Below are 22,132 nucleotides of genomic sequence, written 5' to 3'. Positions count from 1 at the left end.
TGCTTTCCAGAGCAGCTGCACCAATTTGCATTCCCACCAACAGTGCAAGAGGGTTCCCGTTTCTCCACATCCTCTCCAGCATCTATAGTCTCCTGATTTGTTCATTTTGGCCACTCTGACCGGCGTGAGGTGATATCTGAGTGTGGTTTTGATTTGTATTTCCCTGATAAGGAGCGATGTTGAACATCTTTTCATGTGCCTGTTGGCCATCCGGATGTCTTCTTTAGAGAAGTGTCTATTCATGTTTTCTGCCCATTTCTTCACTGAGTTATTTGTTTTTCGGGTGTGGAGTTTGGTGAGCTCTTTATAGATTTTGGATACTAGCCCTTTGTCCGATATGTCATTTGCAAATATCTTTTCCCATTCCATTGGTTGCCTTTTAGTTTTGTTGGTTGTTTCCTTTGCTGTGCAGAAGCTTTTTCTCTTCATAAGGTCCCAGTAATTCACTTTTGCTTTTAATTCCCTTGCCTTTGGGGATGTGTCGAGTAAGAGATTGCTACGGCTGAGGTCAGAGAGGTCTTTTCCTGCTTTCTCCTCTAAGGTTTTGATGGTTTCCTGTCTCACATTCAGGTCCTTTATCCATTTTGAGTTTATTTTTGTGAATGGTGTGAGAAAGTGTTCTAGTTTCAACCTTCTGTATGTTTCTGTCCGATTCTCCCAGCACCATTTGTTAAAGAGACTGTCTTTTTTTCCATTGGATGTTCTTTCCTGCTTTGTCAAAGATGAGTTGGCCATACATTTGTGGGTCTAGTTCTGGGGTTTCTATTCTATTCCATTGGTCTATGTGTCAGTTTTTGTGCCAATACCATGCTGTCTTGATGATGACAGCTTTGTAGTAGAGGCTAAAGTCTGGGATTGTGATGCCTCCTGCTTTGGTCTTCTTCTTCAAAATTACTTTGGCTATTCAGGGCCTTTTGTGGTTCCATATGAATTTTAGGATTGCTTGTTCTAGTTTCGAGAAGAATGCTGGTGCAATTTTGATTGGGATTGCATTGAATGTGTAGATAGCTTTAGGTAGTATTGACATTTTGACAATATTTATTCTTCCAATCCATGAGCAGGGAATGTCTTTCCATTTCTTTATATCTTCTTCAATTACCTTCATAAGCTTTCTATAGTTTTCAGCATACAGATCTTTTACATCTTTGGTTAGATTTATTCCTAGGTATTTTATGCTTCTTGGTGCAATTGTGAATGGGATCAGTTTCTTTATATTTCTGTTGCTTCATTGTTAGTGTATAAGAATGCAACTGATTTCTGCACATTGATTTTGTATCCTGCAACTTTGCTGAATTCATGTATCAGTTCTAGCAGACTTTTGGTGGAGTCTATCGGATTTTCCATGTATAATATCATGTCATCTGCAAAAAGCGAAAGCTTGACTTCATCTTTGCCAATTTGGATGCCTTTGATTTCCTTTTGTTGTCTGCTTGCTGATGCTAGAACTTCCAGCACTATGTTAAACAACAGCGGTGAGAGTGGGCATCCCTGTCGTGTTCCTGATCTCAGGGAAAAAGCTCTCAGTTTTTCCCCATTGAGGATGATGTTAGCTGTGGGCTTTTCATAAATGGCTTTTATGATCTTTAAATATGTTCCTTCTATCCCGACTTTCTCAAGGGTTTTTATTAAGAAAGGGTGCTGGATTTTGTCAAAGGCCTTTTCTGCATCAATTGACAGGATCATATGGTTCTTCTCTTTTCTTTTGTTAATGTGATGTATCACGTTGATTGATTTGCGAATGTTGAACCAGCCCTGCATCCCAGGAATGAATCCCACTTGATCATGGTGAATAATTCTTTTTATATGCTGTTGAATTCGATTTGCTAGTATCTTATTGAGAATTTTTGCATCCATATTCATCAGGGATATTGGCCTGTAGTTCTCTTTTTTTACTGGGTCTCTGTCTGGTTTAGGAATCAAAGTAATACTGGCTTCATAGAATAAGTCTGGAAGTTTTCCTTCCCTTTCTATTTCTTGGAATAGCTTGAGAAGGATAGGTATTATCTCTGCTTTAAACGTCTGGTAGAACTCCCCTGGCAAGCCATCTGGTCCTGGACTCTTATTTGTTGGGAGATTTTTGATAACCGATTCAATTTCTTCGCTGGTTATGGGTCTGTTCAAGCTTTCTATTTCCTCCTGATTGAGTTTTTGAAGCGTGTAGGTGTTTAGGAATTTGTCCATTTCTTCCAGGTTGTCCAATTTGTTGGCATATAATTTTTCATAGTATTCCCTGATAATTGTTTGTATCTCTGAGGGATTGGTTGTAATAATTCCATTTTCATTCATGATTTTATCTATTTGGGTCCTCTCCCTTTTCTTTTTGAGAAGCCTGGCTAGCGGTTTGTCAATTTTGTTTATTTTTTCAAAAAACCAACTCTTGGTTTCGTTGATCTGCTTACAGGTTTTTTTAGATTCTATATTGTTTATTTCTGCTCTGATCTTTATTATTTATCTTCTTCTGCTGGGTTTAGGCTGCCTTTGCTGTTCTGCTTGTATTTCCTTTAGGTGTGCTGTTAGATTTTGTATTTGGGATTTTTCCTGTTTCTTGAGGTAAGCCTGGATTGCAATGTATTTTCCCCTCAGGACTGCCTTCGCTGTGTCCCAAAGCGTTTGGATTGTTGTATTTTCATTTTTGTTTGTTTCCATCTATTTTTTAATTTCTTCTCTAATTGCCTGGTTGACCCACTCATTCGTTAGTAGGGTGTTCTTTAACCTCCATGCTTTTGGAGGTTTTCCAGACTTTTTCCTGTGGTTGATTTCAAGCTTCATAGCATTGTGGTCTGAAAGTATGCATGGTATAATTTCAATTCTTGTAAACTTATGAAGGGCTGTTTTGTGACCCAGTATATGATCTATCTTGGAGAATGTTCCATGTGCACTCGAGAAGAAAGTATATTCTGTTGCTTTGGGATGCAGAGTTCTAAATATATGTGTCAAGTCCATCTGATCCAATGTATCATTCAGGGCCCTTGTTTCTTTATTGACCGTGTGTCTAGATGATCTATCCATTTCTGTAAGTGGGGTGTTAAAGCCCCTGCAATTACCACATTCTTATCAATAATGTTGCTGATGTTTATGGGTAATTGTTTTATATATTCGGGGGCTCCGGTATTCGGCGCATAGACCATTATAATTGTTAGCTCTTCCTGATGGATAGACCCTGTAATTATTATATAATGCCCTTTTTCATCTCTTGTTACAGCCTTTAATTTAAACTCTAGTTTGTCTGATATAAGAATGGCTACTCCAGCTTTCTTTTGGCTTCCAGTAGCATGATAAATAGTTCTCCATCCCCTCACTCTCAATCTAAAGGTGTCCTCAGATCTAAAATGAGTCTCTTGTAGACAGCAAATAGATGGGTCTTGTTTTTTTATCCATTCTGATACCCTATGTCTTTTGGTTGGCGCATTTAATCCATTTACATTCAGTGTTATTATAGAAAGATACGGGTTTAGAGTCATTGTGATGTCTGTAGTTTTATGCTTGTAGTGATGTCTCTGGTACTTTGTCTCACAGGATCCCCCTTAGGATCTCTTGTAGGGCTGGTTTAGTGGTGACAAATTCCTTCAGTTTTTATTTGTTTGGGAAGACCTTTATCTCTCCTTCTATTCTAAATGACAGACTTGCTGGATAAAGGATTCTCGGCTGCATGTTTTTTCTGTTTAGCACACTGAAGATCTCGTGCCAATCCTTTCTGGCCTGCCAAGTTTCAAAAGAGAAATCAGTCACGAGTCTTATAGGTCTCCCTTTATATGTGAGGGCACGTTTATCCCTTGCTGCTTTCAGAATTTTCTCTTTATCCTTGTATTTTGCCAGTTTCACTATGATATGTCGTGCAGAAGATCGATTCAAGTTACGTCTGAAGGGAGTTCTCTGTGCCTCTTGGATTTCAATGCCTTTTTCCTTCCCCAGTTCAGGGAAGTTCTCAGCTATTATTTCTTCAAGTACCCCTTCAGCACCTTTCCCTCTCTCTTCCTCCTCTGGGATACCAATTATGCGTATATTATTTCTTTTTAGTGTATCACTTCTCTAATTTTCCCCTCATACTCCTGGATTTTTTTATCTCTCTTTTTCTCAGCTTCTTCTTTTTCCATAACTTTATCTTCTAGTTCACCTATTCTCTCCTCTGCCTCTTCAATCCGAGCTGTCGTCGTTTCCGTTTTGTTTTGCATTTCATTTAAAGTGCTTTTCAGCTCCTCATGACTGTTCCTTAGTCCCTTGATCTCTGTAGCAAGAGATTCTCTGCTGTCCTCTATACTGTTTTCAAGCCCAGCGATTAATTTTATGACTATTATCCTAAATTCACTTTCTGTTATATTATTTAAATCCTTTTTGATCAGTTCATTAGCTGTTGTTATTTCCTGGAGATTCTTCTGAGGGGAATTCTTCCGTTTGGTCATTTTGGATAGTCCCTGGAGTGGTGCGGCAGACCTGCAGGGCACTTCCCCTGTGCTGTGGTGTATAACTGGAGTTGGTGGGCCTTGGTGGGCGGGGCCGCAGTCCGCCCTGATGTCTGCCCCCAGCCCACCGCTGGGGCCACAGTCAGACTGGTGTGTGCCTTCTCTTCACCCCTCCTAGGGGCGGGATTCACTGTGGGGTGGCATGGCCCGTCTGGGCTACTTGCACACTGCCAGGCTTGTGGTGCTGGGGATCTGGCGTATTAGCTGGGGTGGGTAGGCAAGGTCCACGGGGGCAGGAGGGGCAGGCTTAGCTCGCTTCTCCTTAGGTGATCCACTTCAGGAGGGGCCCTGTGGCAGCGGGAGGGAGTCAGATCCGCTGCCGGAGGTTTGGCTCCACAGAAGCACAGAGTTGGGTGTTTGCGCGGAGCGAGCAAGTTCCCTGGCAGGAACTGGTTCCCTTTGGGATTTTGGCTGGTGGATGGGCGGGGGAGATGGCGCTGGCGAGCGCCTATGTTCCCCACCAAACTGAGCTCTGTCGTCCGGGGGCTCAGCAGCTCTCCCTCCCTTTGTCCTGCAGCCTTCCCGCTTTCTAAGCAGAGCTGTTAATTTATGACCTCCCAGACGCTAAGTCGCGCTTGCTGTCGGAACACAGTCCGTCAGGCCCCTCCGCTTTTGCCAGCCAGACTCGGGGGCTCTGCTTGGCCGGCGAGCCGCCTCTCCGCCCCGGCTCCCTCCCGCCAGTCAGTGGAGCGTGCACCGCCTCGCCGCCTTTCCTACCCTCTTCCGTGGGCCTCTCATCTGCGCTTGGCTCCGGAGACTCCGTTATGCTAATCCTCTGGCTGTTTTCTGGGTTATTTAGGCAGGTGTAGGTGGAATCTAAGTGATCAGCAGGATGCACGGTGAGCCCAGCGTCCTCCTACGCCGCCATCTTCCCTCTCTCTCCTTATTTCACTCTTTAATGGAAAGTATCTCCTGATAGATACTGGAAAATAGAAGCTGTTGAACTACGTCGAACACTTTCTTCACCAATAGCAAATTGATTTTGATGAGAACAGGTTTAGACTGTAGCGAAATAATAATCTGGACACCTAGATTTTATTTATATGTCTAAAGTGACTCATCAAATTCAGAACTTTTCTCACCTAATCAGTTTCTCAGTTCTTCCCCCAAATAGTAGTAATTATAACAACTATTATGCTACCAGGCTTGTAGAAACTTTGTTCTTTATAGAGTTGCATAGCAAGATAGGAGTGTTAATCCAACTACTTATTCATTTAACAGCAGTATATGCAGTTCATATTTGTATATAGATGTGAAAATACAAACATGATTAAAACTGTAATGCTAAAAAAGTAACAATTTCATCTTTGTGATATATGATAAAGATATAAGCATGGCATCAACCTTTATGCATCAGTAGAAAAATAAAAATTATCGTAGATGAAACAAAACATCAAGTGATCAATTTAATCAATCCCAGCTACAGATTAAATGGTATGCTATGATCTGTGGCCACCTAAGCCAAAACATTTCCTCTCCTTAGTCTTGACTGAGAAATGCTGGTTCCCAACACATTTCCTCTATCCTGATGGTTTCTTCTCTTAAAAGCCTAATTGCAATCCTTCCCATCACTCTCCTCTCTACAACTGAACAGGGTAAGGAGGTGTTGGGTGTGCTGCTCTCAAATCCATCCCTTCTGATTCTAAACCAGGTGCTAACCAGGCAGGAGATGCGTTGCTGGTCACTTACTTGGGCTTCCTTCTACCTTTGCCATATAATCAGGTGTTGCCATGAGCATTCAGCCTGGCTAAGCCTCATTTTCCTCATGTATAAACAGAGGGGGCTTTGTTTTTTTCTTTTTATTTTAAGATCCACTGGGATGATGTAATTTTAAGGCATTTTCTAAGAATAGAATAGAATACAATTATATTGTTGTTAACACTCTTATCATTGATGCATTAGACTGACCTGGAGAAAAATGTGCATTTTAGTATTTATCCATTCAATATTCATTCAGTTATATATTGAGTGTTGCCTAGATACTGTATGCTTACTACACATTTTATACCAGAATCTCAGCTTTGCAGAACTGAGCTCTTCCTCTGTTTATGCAGGAAAAAAAGGTGATTTTTTTGCCCTATCTTCCCTTTCATTCCTACCTTCTGTTATTGCTCAGTCACTGTGGTAACTACTATAAGCACAAATGTCTCCCAAGTTTTGCGACCAGGATAATGTCCATATATATTGTATGCACAGAAAACCACTTTTATCTTTGTATTTTCTATTGGCATGTAACAAATTACCACAAATTTAATGACTTAAAACAGCACACATTTAGTATCTCACAGTTTTCTTGGGTCAAGAAATCCAGGCACAGCTTAACTGGAATCTCTGGTCAGGCTCTCAGAATGCTGCAGTCTACATGTTGGCAAGGCTGCATTCTGTTCTGGAACTTGGGGATAGTCTTTCAAGCTAGCAAGCGCGGTTATTGGCACAATTCAGTTTCTCCCGTTATGGGACTAGGCTCCCCTTTGCTCCCTGGCTGTCAGCCAAGCCACTCTCAGCAACTGGAGACTCTTGAGCATCTTGCCCTGTGGTTCCCTCTGTTACCCTCTCACACATGGCAGGTTCCTTCTTCAGGGCCAGCAGAAAACTGTCGTCTTAATGGGCTAAGGGAATAAAATTATGGTAGTGACTATCGCATTACCTTTGTCAGCTCCTACTGGTTAGAACCAAGTCACATGTTCCTCCTACATTCAGAGTGACTTATTGGGAGTCAAGATAGAATATGTCTTCCACAATCTTATAGTATCTCCAGAAGTACAGAAGGAACACTTCTTCATAAGTGTTTAATTACAATAGTATTCTTCTTCCTACTTACCTTTTATTAAATAAAACTGGCACTTATTTTGGAAAGGTCATCATAGCATTCCTGTATTATGAGTTTAAACTATTTTATTTCCACCAATAGTGATAGGGTTACATGAGTGTCTCCCAATACAACAATTTTCTTTAACATGCATAGTAAATGACCCTGCTCCCAGTCCTAGGCTGTCATCCTAAGATCACTATCTAAACAAGTAAGCATTAAGGCCATATCTATAAATTGACCCAATCTTCTAATTTTGTAACATCCAATTTCATATCAGATAATTACTTCATTTTGGAAGTACTGCTAAATGAATTAAGTTTTTTTATTTCCTTTTATGGAAGTATCATGCAAACCCCCTCAGATTTTACCTTTATGATTATAATTTTGCATTTGCCTTATATAAGCTAAAATAAAGAAAAAAATCCACGTGTTATTGAATGAACAAAACATGATTTTTGTAGTGTGGCTGTCCTGGGAAATTTTCTTGATGGACATTATTTTTGAAGTATTTCAGGTAGAGGAAACCCTATGTATCCTTAATAAAATCAGTATACAAAATATCTTTTATTTGAAAGATGTTAAACAAAGCCAGACTGTCGATATCTTTTGATATTTATTTGTGACTTTTTTGCATATATATAATGTTTTATATGTACGTGTGTGTATATATATATGGGACATTGTGTGTGTGTGTGTGTGTGTGTGTGTGTGTGTGTGTGTGTGTCTTTGTTATTTCCCATGATAATGGCCATTTCAGTCATGGGGCAATTCAATGGGGGGGCCCAATTCCTCTACTGTGATGTGAGTATGAATAGCCTTTTATACTTGCTTTGTGTAACATTTTTATCTTAATATTAACTCACATTACATTAGAAAAGACAAATGTGAAATTCTGTTGATGGAAATGTGACAAAGAATGTTCTCTTTGAATCTTTCATATATGTAAAGGATATATATTTAAAACTAGAAAAAAAGGATTCCATACAACAATTGGCTGTGTTAGAAAAAGCTAATGGGAATAGTTGAGTTTGTAATTTGTAGACTGAGTTAGAGTCAGATTAGATTTGGTATTAATGTGGTGCTTCCATTTTGATGCTGCTGGACACAGTCAAGTAGGGATTGCTGTTAAGGTAATTTATATGTGTTGTTGTATTTATAGGAATGTTTTTCTCATAAAGTGCAAAAATTAGTAAAGATAAAGGAAAATGGTGAAGTAATGAAATATTCTTTAGGTCTTTAGACTCAAGTATAAGTTCATTAATGTAGCATTTGGTAAGACACAAAAGGGAAATTACTGTGTTTTTAATATGTTAGTTTATTTTCCTAAATATTTACATAGATAATTTATAACAGAAATTAGTAGGTGAAAGAATATAAAAATAAACTTTCATAGCCTCACTCAGGAGTATAATTAATGTGTAAACTATAAAAATAGAGTCGATTAAACTATCCTTTGGAAACTTTTCCATTATCCTTAGTACTTCATTAACACTAGTATTTATATAGATAATCTTTCTTCTTCTTCAGCCCAATGAATGGCATGACTAAATCGCAATACATCATTATCCTGTGATAACTTTACTGTGAATAATAAACTCCATTGATTTAAAGACTACTATTAATAAGATAGTGTGTTCACTTACAAGACTTTGCTTTTCCTTGTTGTTTAGATGTAGTATGTGGTTTTGTCAAAATGAACCAAGGATTTTAATTTTGTCTAAACTTAATGGTCTAATAATTGTAATATCATAATATTTTCATATATTTTTAAATGAAAATAATAACTTTCTTTTTAATACTTTAAAATACCAGAACTTTTAATGTAACATGTTAATAAACCAATAAAGGTTAAACTAGATTTAAACTTTAAATTTAAATCCAACTATAAAGATTTTTCCTTAATATGCTCATTTTATTTTATACACAGCTTATTTTATTTGTGTTTTATTTCAACTTTATTGATGTACCATGGACTTATAAATTTGTGAGATATTTAAAGTGCACACTGTGGTGATTTGATTTACGTATATATTGTGAAAAGATCCCCCCCCCCATCTAGTTAAGACATCCATCACCTCAGGTATTTATATTTTGGTGTGTAAAAACACTTAACTTCTACTCTCTTAGTAAATTTCACTTGTACAATACAGTGTTAAAACCATAGTCACAATGTTTTATATTAGATCTTCAGAACTTTTCCATCTCAGAGCCCCTGGCAACCATTTTTCCACTCTCTGTTTCTATAAGTTTGAATTTTTTTCTCACACGTATATGTGACACTGTGCGGTATTTGTCTTTGTTTGTCTGGTTTATTTCACTGAGCTTAATGTCCTCAGGGTCTATCCCCATTGTCCCAAATGGCAGGATTTTCTTTATTCTCAAGGCTGAATAATATTCCGTGTGTGTGTGTGTGTGTGTGTGTGTGTGTGTGTGTGTGTGTGTGTGTATCTCACATCTTCTTTATCCAGTCATCTGTCACTAAACACTTGAGTTGTTTTCATATCTTGGCTATTGTGAATAGTGCTATAATGAACATGGAGTACAGATATCTCTTTGATAGCCCGTTTCATATCCTTAGAACTGGGATCACTGGATCATAGGATAATTCTATTTTTAATATTTGGGGAAACTCCATACAGTTTTCTATAGTGACTGTCACCAATTTACATTCCCTTGAGCAAGTACACCAGGGTTCTCTTTTCTCCACATCTTTGTCAACACTTGTTATCTCTTGTTTTTTTGATGATAGCTATTCTGCCAGATGTGTGGTATTATCTCATTTTGGTTTTGATTTGCATTTCCCAGATGATTCATGATGTTGAGCACCCTTTCAAGCACCTTTTGGCCATTTGTATATCTTTTTGGAAAAATGTCTATTTAGTTTCTCTGCATATTTTTAAATCAGATTGTTTATTTGTTTGCTGCTAAGTTGTATGAGTTCTATATATATGAGTTTTTATGTTTTTATATTAACCCCTTATCAGGAATGTGATTTGTAAATAGTCTTTCCTATTCTATAGGTTGACTTTCATTTTGATGGTATCTCATGAATCCTTTAATCTATTTTCACTCTTTTTCATTCTTTTTTCTCATTGCTCCTCTCAGGTGACTTCTACTGCTCTGTTTTCAAGTTAACCCATCTTTTCTCTACTTCTCTGGTCTGATAGTAAACCCTTCTATGAATTTTGCAGTTCATATATTTTATTCTTTAGTTCTCTGATTTCTCTTTGATACTTTGTTATATATTCTGTTTGTTGAAATTCTCACTTTGTTCATGTATTGTTCTCCTAACTTCATTGAACATCATTATTTTGAACTTTTTAAATAAATAACTTTACTCCATTTCATTAAGGTCCTTTTCTGAAATTTTATCTAGTTCTCTTGTTTGGAACACATTTCTCTGTTTCTTCAATTTTTTTTGACTCTGTGTGTTGGTTTCTAAGCATTAGATAAAACAATCACATCTTCTGGTCTTGATGCAACGGTTTCACGTAGGATTTAAACATTATGATTCAGGGGTGCCTGGGTGGCTTAGTCGGTTAAGCGTCCAACTTCAGCTCAGTTCACGATCTCATGGTTTGTGGATTCGAGCCCCCCACCCCCACCCCGTGCTCTCTGGTGACAGCTCAGAGCATGGAGCCTGCTTCAGATTCTGTGTCTTCCTCTCTCTCTGCCCCTCCCCCAGTCGCACTTTGTCTCTGTTTCTCTAAAATAAATAAACATTAAAGAAATGTAAACATTATGATTCAGCCTGGCCTGTGCTCTTGGTTGTCTCTCAAATCTTAACGATTGTTCGAGCTGCCTTCTTTGTTCTTGATGGCTCCCAGGAGTTGAAGGTATGCCAAAACGTGTTTTGATGTGGGTTTTGTTTTGTTTTGTTTTATTTTGTTTTTTTCGCACGGACCCATTATGTAGGAGTCATCAGCTAGTTTCTGGATTTTTTTCAGAGGGAATTGCTCCACGTGTAGCTGTAGATTCGGTGTGTCCATGGGACGAGGTGAGTTCAGGAGCCTCCTCTGTTGTCATCTTGGACTGGAACATTAAAAGTGACTACCTAGTAGTATATTTACCACATAATTAAAACATACATAGGGATTTGAAAAGACTGGTATATTTCAATTGTAATCCTAAGGTTATTAAGGTAATACTTTCTCTTAATGACTTGCTACCTTTATCGTTGGATGTCTCTTTTCTTATAAATATTCCCTACATACTTTAAAGGATTTTTGAAAGTTAGATTTCTCTGTAAGACCCCCTCAGTAACATCTCTGCTTATTTGTTGTGAAATTACTGTAATTTCTGACAATCTTTTTTAAAGCTTCTGTGTTCTCTTTGGTAACTACCGTCTCTCTACCCTGCCGTGCTGTTCACTCGAGCAAAACCCTTGTATTTTCAAGGCATCTAACTAAGGAAGCATTTTGTTAATGTTTTGAGATAGAATAAAAGCAGGGAGGCAAAAGGATTTTGTGTTGATAAAAATTTGTCCAAAGTTGAAAAACTTTGGTAATATATAAACATCACTTATCAAGGACCATTTAAATACAAGCATTTCCGTTAAAAATTAATGTTCCTTCTTGAGTTTACCAGGTCTTCTATTGCATTCTATAATTCTATTGCAATTCTATTGCAATCTATAATTTAGATTTGAGCTGGGGTGTTTTATTTTTATAGAAGTATTTTTGTTTATTTTATCTGCATTTACTACATAAAATATCAAAGTGAAGCTATAGAAATGTTAAAATGTCCACATTTAAATTATTACAAATCATATAAAGAAAACTTCTTATGTACCCACTAGCATGTAACTACTATAAAAGAAGCAAAAAAAAAGTTATACTTTCTGAGTCTTTTTATTTTCTATCATTCTATTTTATCACAAATTTTAATATTTCTATGCTACTTTATTGTATACATGAAAAACTAGCAGCAACCACAGCAATGTCAAAGCAATTTCAAAGCAACAGGAATTCTTGAAAATTTACTATGTGCTTGAAGTGGTTTCTTTATATATAAAATTTCATTTCCCACAGTATTGTCATGGCTGTACATTACTTTCATTTTACCAAAGATACTGAGGCTTATAACATGTATTTGTATAGTGTTTTAAGTATTAGAATTCAGTGGTATAAGATGTATTTTACACAATTAAAGAAATGTTGTGTTGTGCTACTTTATTAAATTAGCATCAGCCTTATATTTTACTTATTTTTGAGAGACAGAGAGAGACAGAGCACTAGTGGGGGGAGAGGCAGAGAGAGAAGGAGACACAGAATCCCAAACAGGCCCCAGGCTCCAAGCTGTCAGCACAGAGCCCAACACGGGGCTCGAACTCATGAACCGCGAGATCATGACCTGATCCAAAGTCGGACGCTCAACTGACTGAGCCACCCAAGCGCCCCATGTTGTGCTACTTTATTAAGATGGATACAATTATAACTTTCTTTCACTGATCCTTTTCTACAGGGTTTTAGGTGTATTCAGTCACCAAAAATTAAATGGTAGTAGGGATGCAACTACTTAACTCTTAAGACATTTCCATGTATAGAATGAAACTATAACCAAATCTTTAAAAATAGTCACTTATACCAATGAATAGATTTCAGAGTTCCACAACTACTCTTTTAGCTATACCTTTACAAGGTGTAATAATCCCATGTGTAGATTCTAAACATATGCTATGCCATATATGATATAGTGCTGAAATTGTTTTTCATGGGCTATGTTTATATTCTGGTTTTTTCAAGCTTAAAAACAAATAAATAAAACCAAATGCCCTGAGCACTCTACTATACCCTACTACAGTGTACTCTTCTGAGTGTAGCATTATAATAAGTTTTGATGTATGGAATGATCTTGAACATATGCCTATATGGTAAGGAAATGTCTTAAATCATCTTTTGGGATCTCAGACTGACATGTCTCAAAATTGATAAAGACACACCAACCACATTAGAAATTCAGTATCTGTGTGTGTGTTTATGAAAAGTTTAACAAGTAGTAAATTACAGCTCTGAGGGATTCAATCATGAAAAGTGAAAGCAAGTCTTTTAAGAAACTGTTATTACTTTTAACAGATAAATTCCGTGACCAGCTATTTTAAAATCCTCATTTTGTAATTTCCAAAATATCCTTAGCACACTAAAAGATAGACTAAACTGATTGAATGAAGAATGGGTAATAACTTCTTCATTTGTTGTCCTTTATTTATATCTATGTAATATCTTATTATATAATCAGTCCTGGTGAATTCTTTAAGACTACTGTCTAAGTAAGAACTCAACTGTTGGTAGGCAGCCTTAGTTGAGACCAAGTCCTATACTAGATGATGTTCTGTACTCACACAGCTATATTCAATGTGTATCATAAATTAATCTCTACTCACAGGGGTAGCAATGGACCAAGATACTGGTGACAGAAAAGCTTCATAAGTAAGGCCAGAGAAGGCTAGTATCTTATTTAACTATGACCCATTGACAACAGCAGGAAAGTTAGATGCATACAGTTGATTTGCTTAGTTTTGGGGCTTTTTTTTGTTTTTATTTTGAGGCTCAATCTTCAGAACACTTACCCTGGTTAAAAAAAAAAAAGTAGAAAGAGGGAGGCAAGTAGGAGGGAAAGAGAGGGAGAAAAGAGGGTAAAAACAAGGAAGGAAGGGAGGAAGGAAAGGAGAGAGGAAATTCATTTGGAATTACCTTATAACCTGGAAATGATGTTTTACCAAAATATATCCCTACCTGGATAAATGGCAGAAGGGTTCCATAATCCCGTGTTACTTGCTTGTTGAATGTTTGTACTGTGTTGATGTTGACTCCAGGGATTGTTTTTGAAGAGTAAAGTGGGAAGGGAACAGGATCTGTAAGAAAGCTGTCTTTTAAAATTTAGAGATTTTTGAAAGAGTTGAAAACGGGCCTTCAATCACTGAATAGAAATAATTTTAATCTAAAGAAATAGTTAATTGTGTCTTGATTTAAGAAGAATTCTGCTTTCTTTTAGTACTTTTAAAATATCCTTGACATTTGTAATAAAAATATTTCTGGTGCTGTATATATACGCTTGCTAATTTTTAGCTGATTATAAAGAAAATATAAACTTAAAACATTAACAGTTCATTTATATCACACTCAATTTTCACACAATAATCATTCTCCATCTTTTTATCCATGTAGCTAATTACAGAAAAATCTATTCTATGAAATAAAGTTTACTAAGTTGTTCATCAGTCAAGAATTTTATTTTGCCTCACGAAAAATGTCATGTTAATAATGCACAATGTTAGTTGATGAGTTAAGGCTAAAAAATGAATAGTAGTTCATAAATTATGATTGTATTTTCATCTTATCAGTTGCAATCATTTGTATGTTTAAATTGTGTCTTCTCAATTTATGATAGCTATTACTGTCTTTTACATGAAATGCTCCTCAATTTCATAAGTGAATTATGCACTCTGGTGTTTCTTATACTGAGAACATCTTTATACAATATGTTTACAAAGTGTCTGGCCAAAAGTGGACAAAGATATCTGTATTATATCGTGGTGATATCATTGAATTCCTAAAATTATTTCTTAATATCAGGGGATTCATTGTAGATCCTACAAAAATCTCAGAATGTCCTATTTCATATCATTTAATATTGAATTCAGAATAATATCCTTGTGTTATTGGTGTCCAGTCCCAATATTCATGTTGTAGATAGCTTCTGGGCACCAGAGCTCACGTCATGTGCACCTTATAACTCATGATAACTGTTGTTCCTTTAAAATGTTACTAATAATTTGCTATTTTTTCAATACAGGTAATGGATTAGGAATTAGAATTGTGGGTGGTAAAGAAATCCCTGGACATAATGGAGAAATTGGAGCCTATATTGCCAAAATTCTTCCTGGAGGAAGTGCAGAACAGACAGGAAAACTTATGGAAGGTAAGAATAAGGATTTCATTGTTGATTAAAATGAACATACTTATATTAAACATATTTTAATTTAATATGCAAATTTTCTCTTTATTTACCACGTAGGTAACCCTCTCTCCTTATGGTTAATTATGAAATTTTGGTATCGTAATATACAAGAAAATGTGTTCACAACTATATTCACTTTATCTTCAATTGCATTGTCCTTTTGGCAGTTCGGTTTGCTCTGTGAATATCTTACTTAAGAAACACTAATTAGTCAATATTGTTTACTGACTTAGGCAATATTATTAAAACCACTTTGGTTATTGAGATTAATTTTTTTATAAATACTAAGAAAATTATATTGAAATCATAACTGTAAAAATACCACATGATTCAGTACACCCTAAAGTTGGGTCAGCAAACTGTGAACATCCCCCAGGCCAATCTATCTGCTGTTTGTTTCTATAAAACAGTGTTGGAACACAGCCAGGATCATGAATTTACATGTTGGATATGGGCATTTTCCCACTACAAACAGAACTGCATTCATGACAAGATGAAATGGTATACAAAAACTAAAATTTATACTCTATGGCTCTTAACAGAAAAAAATTTACCAACTCCTGTGCTAGGTTACTGTCTACTTTTGGGTACTATACACCTTATCACATCAAAAGCATTTTTAAAAAAAGAACTTTACAGATGTATCTAAAGGTCCATAAAACATGTATTTTATCAATTTCTTTCACATGTCATAAAATGTTCAGTTCTCAAAACACAAAGTGATTATTTTCACTTGTTTTTTAGTTGATTGGGTTGTTTCCAAACTCTAACATATGGTTTATAAGCTTTCAGTGATATTGTTTATAATGGATATTTTTTTATCATAAAACAGCCTCAACCTATCATTTTATTTCATTCTAAACAAAATACTTATTTGGAAAGTGTTTTTTTCTCATTTCATAGTTTTATAAAATGTTGTTTGTTATTTAAAATTCTCATTATGCTAAAATGATTCACTATTATTTTCTTCAATGTATTGGAACCTCCCAAAAATGTCCATGGATATTTTGGTAGACTATTAGAATAAACACAACTTGAGGTATTATTTACTCATCACAGTGTTCTTACTGGAGCCAGTTGGTACCAAGTCTCTAAGATACGCTCTTCCTAACTTCACATTTAGTGACGTCACATTGATGGCTTGAACTGGTCTTGGTGGGAGGATTTACAAAGTGGAAACAGATCAATGTGATAAATTAGGCCTGTTTGTTTTGTTTATCTGCTTGTTGGTTTTCAGAATGCCAGATTACCAGGTCATCACCTAATATGTAACTGAAAGCATATTTTTAAAAATATTCCAGTGTGCTGCATAAAACAGAGAAAGGTAGGAGAATTAGCCAAAAAGCTAAAAGAAAGTAAAAACTGTGTCAATCAAGATATAATAATTATGAGCAAACTACTGAGTCTGTACAAAGTTTCTATGACTATAATCTTATCATGCCTGATGCTACTCTTTGATGTTGCAGTCTACTTAAGCTATAGAAATTGAGACCATTTTTTTTTAATTGACACCATTTTTAACGATGGAAGTGATATGCCACTTTTATGCAGCATACTCCAGAAGGAAAGGTGTATGCTGTTTTTATTCTAAAATAAAAATTGCAGCAACTGTTTGTTTTATAGTTATGCAAAGATACCTGAATACAGGTAAATTTTCATACTTTTGTCTGTAATTACACCATGGAAATTGACAAATACTACAAATCAGGGTGGTTTTGGAAGATGTCTTAAATGAAGTGTTTTGTGATGAAATGATACTTTTTGTACTTGGTAGTCTATGTGGCCATTTTTAAGCTCATACACTTAAATTTAAAAAAATATATAGATATAATATAGACTAAGTCAAGAGAGAAAATTGAAGTGAACCTAATGTCCAAATATGTCCTTTCATGTCCAAAGATGAACTGACGAGAAGGTCATCAGTCCAAATGGGAATACACAAGGACAATATTGTTTGACCAATATATTTTCTGGATATATATCTATATGTATTTATATTTACATAATTTTTGTTTTGTCTGTAACTATGTGTTTTATTCATACATGGCATTCTTAGAACCCTCATCTTCAATCTCTAATAGATTATCATACAGTTTCAGAGCAGTATATTGGTTAAGACACAACTCTGATTTTTATGTCTGATGTAACTACAGGAATACCGAGTGTAGATCACTGAAGTCTTGTGGATTTTTTAATATTTAAAATTTTTTATGACATCATAAAATTTTATTTATTGAAGGCAATAACAACAGTTAATTCTCCATAGTTTTTTTTTTGTTTTTTTTGTTTTTTTTTTAAATTTTTTTTCAACGTTTTTTATTTATTTTTGGGACAGAGAGAGACAGAGCATGAACGGGGGAGGGGCAGAGAGAGAGGGAGACACAGAATCGGAAACAGGCTCCAGGCTCCAAGCCATCAGCCCAGAGCCTGACGCGGGGCTCGAACTCACGGACCGCGAGATCGTGACCTGGCTGAAGTCGGACGCTTAACCGACTGTGCCACCCAGGCGCCCCAATTCTCCATAGTTTAAAATTGTTTTCTTTTCTAAGGAAAAAAATGTATACGAACAGATAGATAAAATATGTAGTTGTATGCATTTAATTGTACTTCTCCATCTGTAGAACGAATTTCAGGTAGACTTAGGAATTGATTTGATGTCTTCCCGGTGTATCTTTCTGCATTTCTGAATACAAAACTATATACCCTGAGCCTTTATGATGTAAAATTGCCTCACGCTTGATTTAAAACATACGTGAATGACAGTTGGTTGACCATAGAATTCTTAGACTGCATTTTTTTCCCACTCCACACAAATGCGCTATTGTTAAAAAAGAGGTTGACCCTACGGTTTTTCCTAAGTTTGGTTATTTGTCTTATGGTAGGCTTTTCAGTCTCATCAGGGTCTTACATACTTATACTCTTGCAGCACTCAGAGGCATGGATTCTGACTGTGTTGACTTTTGGAAGAGCAAGAGTATTTTCAGGTTTCCTCTAGCTTTTTATCGTCAGGATTTGTGCATTTAAAACACACTGACCAATCATGTAGGTTTTCTGATGCTGTTCAGAAAGTACTGACTTATGTAACTAACATTAAATGGAGGGGAGAAGGCCCCACTACTTCCTGAGTCCACTGAGCTGGTTACTTGTTAAAAGGAGATTTTTATTCAGTGTTTTTTGAAAAATCTTTCTGAACTAGGTTGTCTATCTTGTTACATAATGTAGGAAAGAGTTGTGTTTCAGAATGCTGATACTTGGCAATAATTACTATTGCCCAATCATTAGGCTATTCTCAAAAAATTCATTTTTATACACTCATAATATAGGCTTGTGCCATCCTCTGCAGTTAAAAAAAGCAGTTAGAGAACGTTGCATTAGTCAAAATTTCCTGAGCCAATCTTCTGGTTTTACAAAAATCTGTAGTGATTTTCTGAAAGAACTTGCACAGTCAGATATTTGAGGGATCCTAATCTTCCAAAACCATACAATTTATTTTTCGGCAACATTAGTAAGCATTCTTAAACAGATATTGGACAAAGAATGATCTTTGGCTACCTATTATTCTTCATTTTAATGCTTAAAGTCAGTTTTCCATTAAAAAAAAAGACAAAACATCTGGGGAATTAAACTACAAATCTGATTTTCTGAACTGCTATTTGTCACTATTTGCTTTAGGATTAAAATTTTAAACAATTTTAGATCAACACTGTTGGGGCTGTGTATTGATCATCAATATTGGGACTTTAAGTGGTGTATAATTTTGTCTATCATTTTCTCCTTTGATGTTGTTATTTCTCTTTGGACTAATTTGAGCATCTAAAAACACACTTGAATATATGGATTTTGTGTATTTAAATTTGCCACTTCCATTTTAAATGTTTATTTTTAAAGGAACAATTATAAACCTTATTTATAGTACAGTATCAATACTAGGTTCAATATAATCAGCACCTTAACTAATGGCCTCAAAAAACTAGATGCGTCTTCTGTGATAAATTTTCTTTTCTCTATATTACCTAGTGAAACCTGTTCAGTGTGATTACAATTTTAGGAAGTTTTGAATTCGTGACATGCTTTAAAAATAAAAGTTTCTCTAAAAATAATTCTTTATAGGGGTGCCTAGATGGCTCATTTGGTTAGGCGTCCAACCTCAGCTCACTTCACGATCTCACAGTTTGTGAGTTGGAGCCCTGCATCTCTCAGCCCAGAGCCTGCTTCAGATTCTGTGTCTCCCTCTCACTCTCTGCCCCTCCCTGCCCTTCTCTCTCACGCTCTCAAAAATAAACATTAAAAAAATAAAATTAAATGAATAACTCTTTACATATTGTTTTCAGATCAAAGTTCCAACCATCTCCAAATCTGGGGAGTCTGTAATACAATTATCCATATTTCACGACAAGCAAAGATTTGGTTTTGTTTTGTTTTGTTTTGTTTTGTTTAATCTGATACAGACTTGGGTCAGTTTCTGTGTCCCAGCCATTTGTGCACATATCAGTTGTGCGTGGATCTAAAATCATGACCCTTAACACCGAGGGTTTTTTCTCCATATTTGGTGCCCAGTACAGTGTCAAATAAAACAAGATTTCAAATAATATATATAGAAATTAGTGTTAAAGAATTAATTTTTGATTACAGGTGTTATATACTAATTAAGAAGTTTCTCTTCACAGGGTTTTGTGAAGCAAACAATATTATGTAAAGAACCGTGTACATTTAAGACAGCATCCATATTTGGTAATATAACTTTTGATTACCTTTCCAGGAAAAAAAATGACAAAATAAAAACCATTTCCTCTGGGCACACGTCCTTACAACTTTGAGCTTAACTACTCATAAATTAACATAAATTTACTCTAGATGTTTTTTGGGGTTTTTGTTTGTTTTAGTTTTTCTTTGGTTTGAATTTAAATTAAGATCTCTGGAGTGGGGTATCGTGTGGTTACTGATATAGAAGAAAAACCCTCATCTCTGGAAAATGCAGCACCATTCTTCTGTGCTGTGACACAGTGTGAGGAAAAAATTTTCCTCTGCCAGTTCTACTCTAGCCCCAAATCATCATTTGCTTTATGGTTGAAAGAGGGCGAAGGGCACACAACAAACGAGTTTTAAATTCGAAGTTAAAATATAGCAAGTGTTCTGTTGAACTGTTTGCTGCCTGACACATCTGTGTCTGATTAATTTGCACTTAAATGGTGAGGGTGTTTTGCTCTCAATCTTGTGAATTTGACTAAAACGACTCACTGGTTGAATGTCTCCATTCCATAGTAACCACAAGAAGTCAGGGTTTGATGGGTACTGATTCATTAAAAGTGGACCTGAGTTTTCCCAGCCTGAGCCTCCTCCCCCATCAGGAAAATTACCTAAGAGTGACACCGCTTTATTCACGTTTTCACCTCCTCCGTCTGTTGAGACACCCAGTTGAACATCCCACACCTTCTCTTTTACCTTCCCTTCTGGGAATGGAGCTGGGGGGAGTTTAGAAGCATTTTATGGCCTGATGTATGCAACTTACCACTTATCTGGCGCTGACTTGTCATTTTGGTTGCAAATGTCAGAGTGTACCACAAAACTGTAGAGAATAATATGACAAACAGCCCTGTACCCACCATACGTTTTTACATCACTATTTTGCCACATTTGTTTCATATTTTTCTGGGGAAGGGAGACATATAAATCAATTAAAGCCTCCTGTAGTCACTTCCCTTCTCCCGACTTCACCTAATCTGAGGTTACTCTTTCCCTTGCTGTTCTTCCCAGTTTTATGTATGTATTCATAAACCAAAGAAGAATTTGTTTGCTTGTTTATGAAATTTTATGTAAATGACATCTTAATGTATTTTTGCAGCCTCTCTGAGTCACATCCAGTTTATACAATTTATCCGAAGTGATACATGTGGCTCTATTTCGTTTATTGTAACTACAGGGCAGAATTCTAGTATTGTACATTTCAATGGCACTTTAAATTTAAACATTCCCTGGTTATTTAAGTTATTTGTGAGGGTTTGTTTTTTTGTTGTTTTTTTTTTTTTAGTATTTCAAACAATGCTATAATTTAGTTTGTTAAAGTAGTCTCCTTATGCACATGTACAGGAGTTTCTTGGACAAGTTAAATTTCAGGCTATAATGACTATCGTGTTAAATAATGTAGGAGGAATGTTGTATGGTTTTTTCAACAATAGTAGATTTTTCCAAATCGCTGTCCAAAGTGTTACATTGTTTTTACACTTGTCCGTAGTCAATTACTACTTTTGTTACTCTACATCTTTTGTCCTCTTCCTCTACATTTTCTTTTTCAAATGTAATGTGGGATGATATCTATTGCTTTTGTTTACCTTCCCTCCAGGAATGTGGAATACGATAATATTTTATTAATTTTGTTGGCTCTTGGGTTTTTCTCATCTGTGATTTGCCTGTTCTTTTGTCTATTCTTTAATTGTATTAGTTAGTGTATTTCAAATTGAATTTTAGGGAAACTGTATATATTCTGGATATAATCCTCTGTCAAGTAAGTAGGCTATAGATATCTTCTTCTCCCAGTATGTGGTATGCTTTTTAGTTTGTTCATTTTTACAGAGGTTTAAATTTTAATATGGTCAAGTTCATTTATCATTTTGTTTCTCTTAAGTTTTCTAAGTGTTCTGTATTGTTTTGGAAATTGTCGTTGTCCAGAAGTTTTCAGAATGTTGCTCTATATTTTCTTCTAAAAATTGTACAATCTTACTTTTCACATAATGTCCTTACAGAAATAGAATTTAATCTGTCTGTGGTCTGAGTAGAAACTTTAAGTTTTTTTCTTCTTCAGCATGGATAATCAGTTGTCTGTACACCATATATTGAATGTTATATTGTTACTTCCACTGATCTCTAATGCTCCACTTGTCAGAAATAGATTTTTTTACACATA

The 22,132-nt window shown here is 35.9% G+C and overlaps 1 protein-coding gene and 1 long non-coding RNA gene across 2 annotated transcripts in view; one reads left to right on the top strand and one right to left on the bottom strand.

Moving 5' to 3' along the window:
* The window catches only part of LOC122233338, a 70,262-nt gene extending 63,429 nt beyond the window's left edge, over positions 1–6,833 (bottom strand). Inside the window, exon 1 of the long non-coding RNA XR_006210901.1 lies at positions 6,747–6,833. This is a non-coding gene — a long non-coding RNA (uncharacterized LOC122233338). The remainder of the gene's footprint in view (positions 1–6,746) is intronic.
* Positions 1–22,132, top strand: part of PCLO (piccolo presynaptic cytomatrix protein) — a 360,380-nt gene that overhangs the window by 292,840 nt on the left and 45,408 nt on the right. Inside the window, exon 10 of the mRNA XM_042965364.1 lies at positions 15,067–15,192. Within this exon, the coding sequence (XP_042821298.1) occupies positions 15,067–15,192 (126 nt within the window). The remainder of the gene's footprint in view (positions 1–15,066; positions 15,193–22,132) is intronic.

Source organism: Panthera tigris, chromosome A2 (assembly GCF_018350195.1).
Source record: "Panthera tigris isolate Pti1 chromosome A2, P.tigris_Pti1_mat1.1, whole genome shotgun sequence".
NCBI lineage: Eukaryota > Metazoa > Chordata > Mammalia > Carnivora > Felidae > Panthera > Panthera tigris.
Note: the sequence above shows the minus strand (reverse complement) of the source record. Positions and strands in the feature narration are given on the sequence as shown.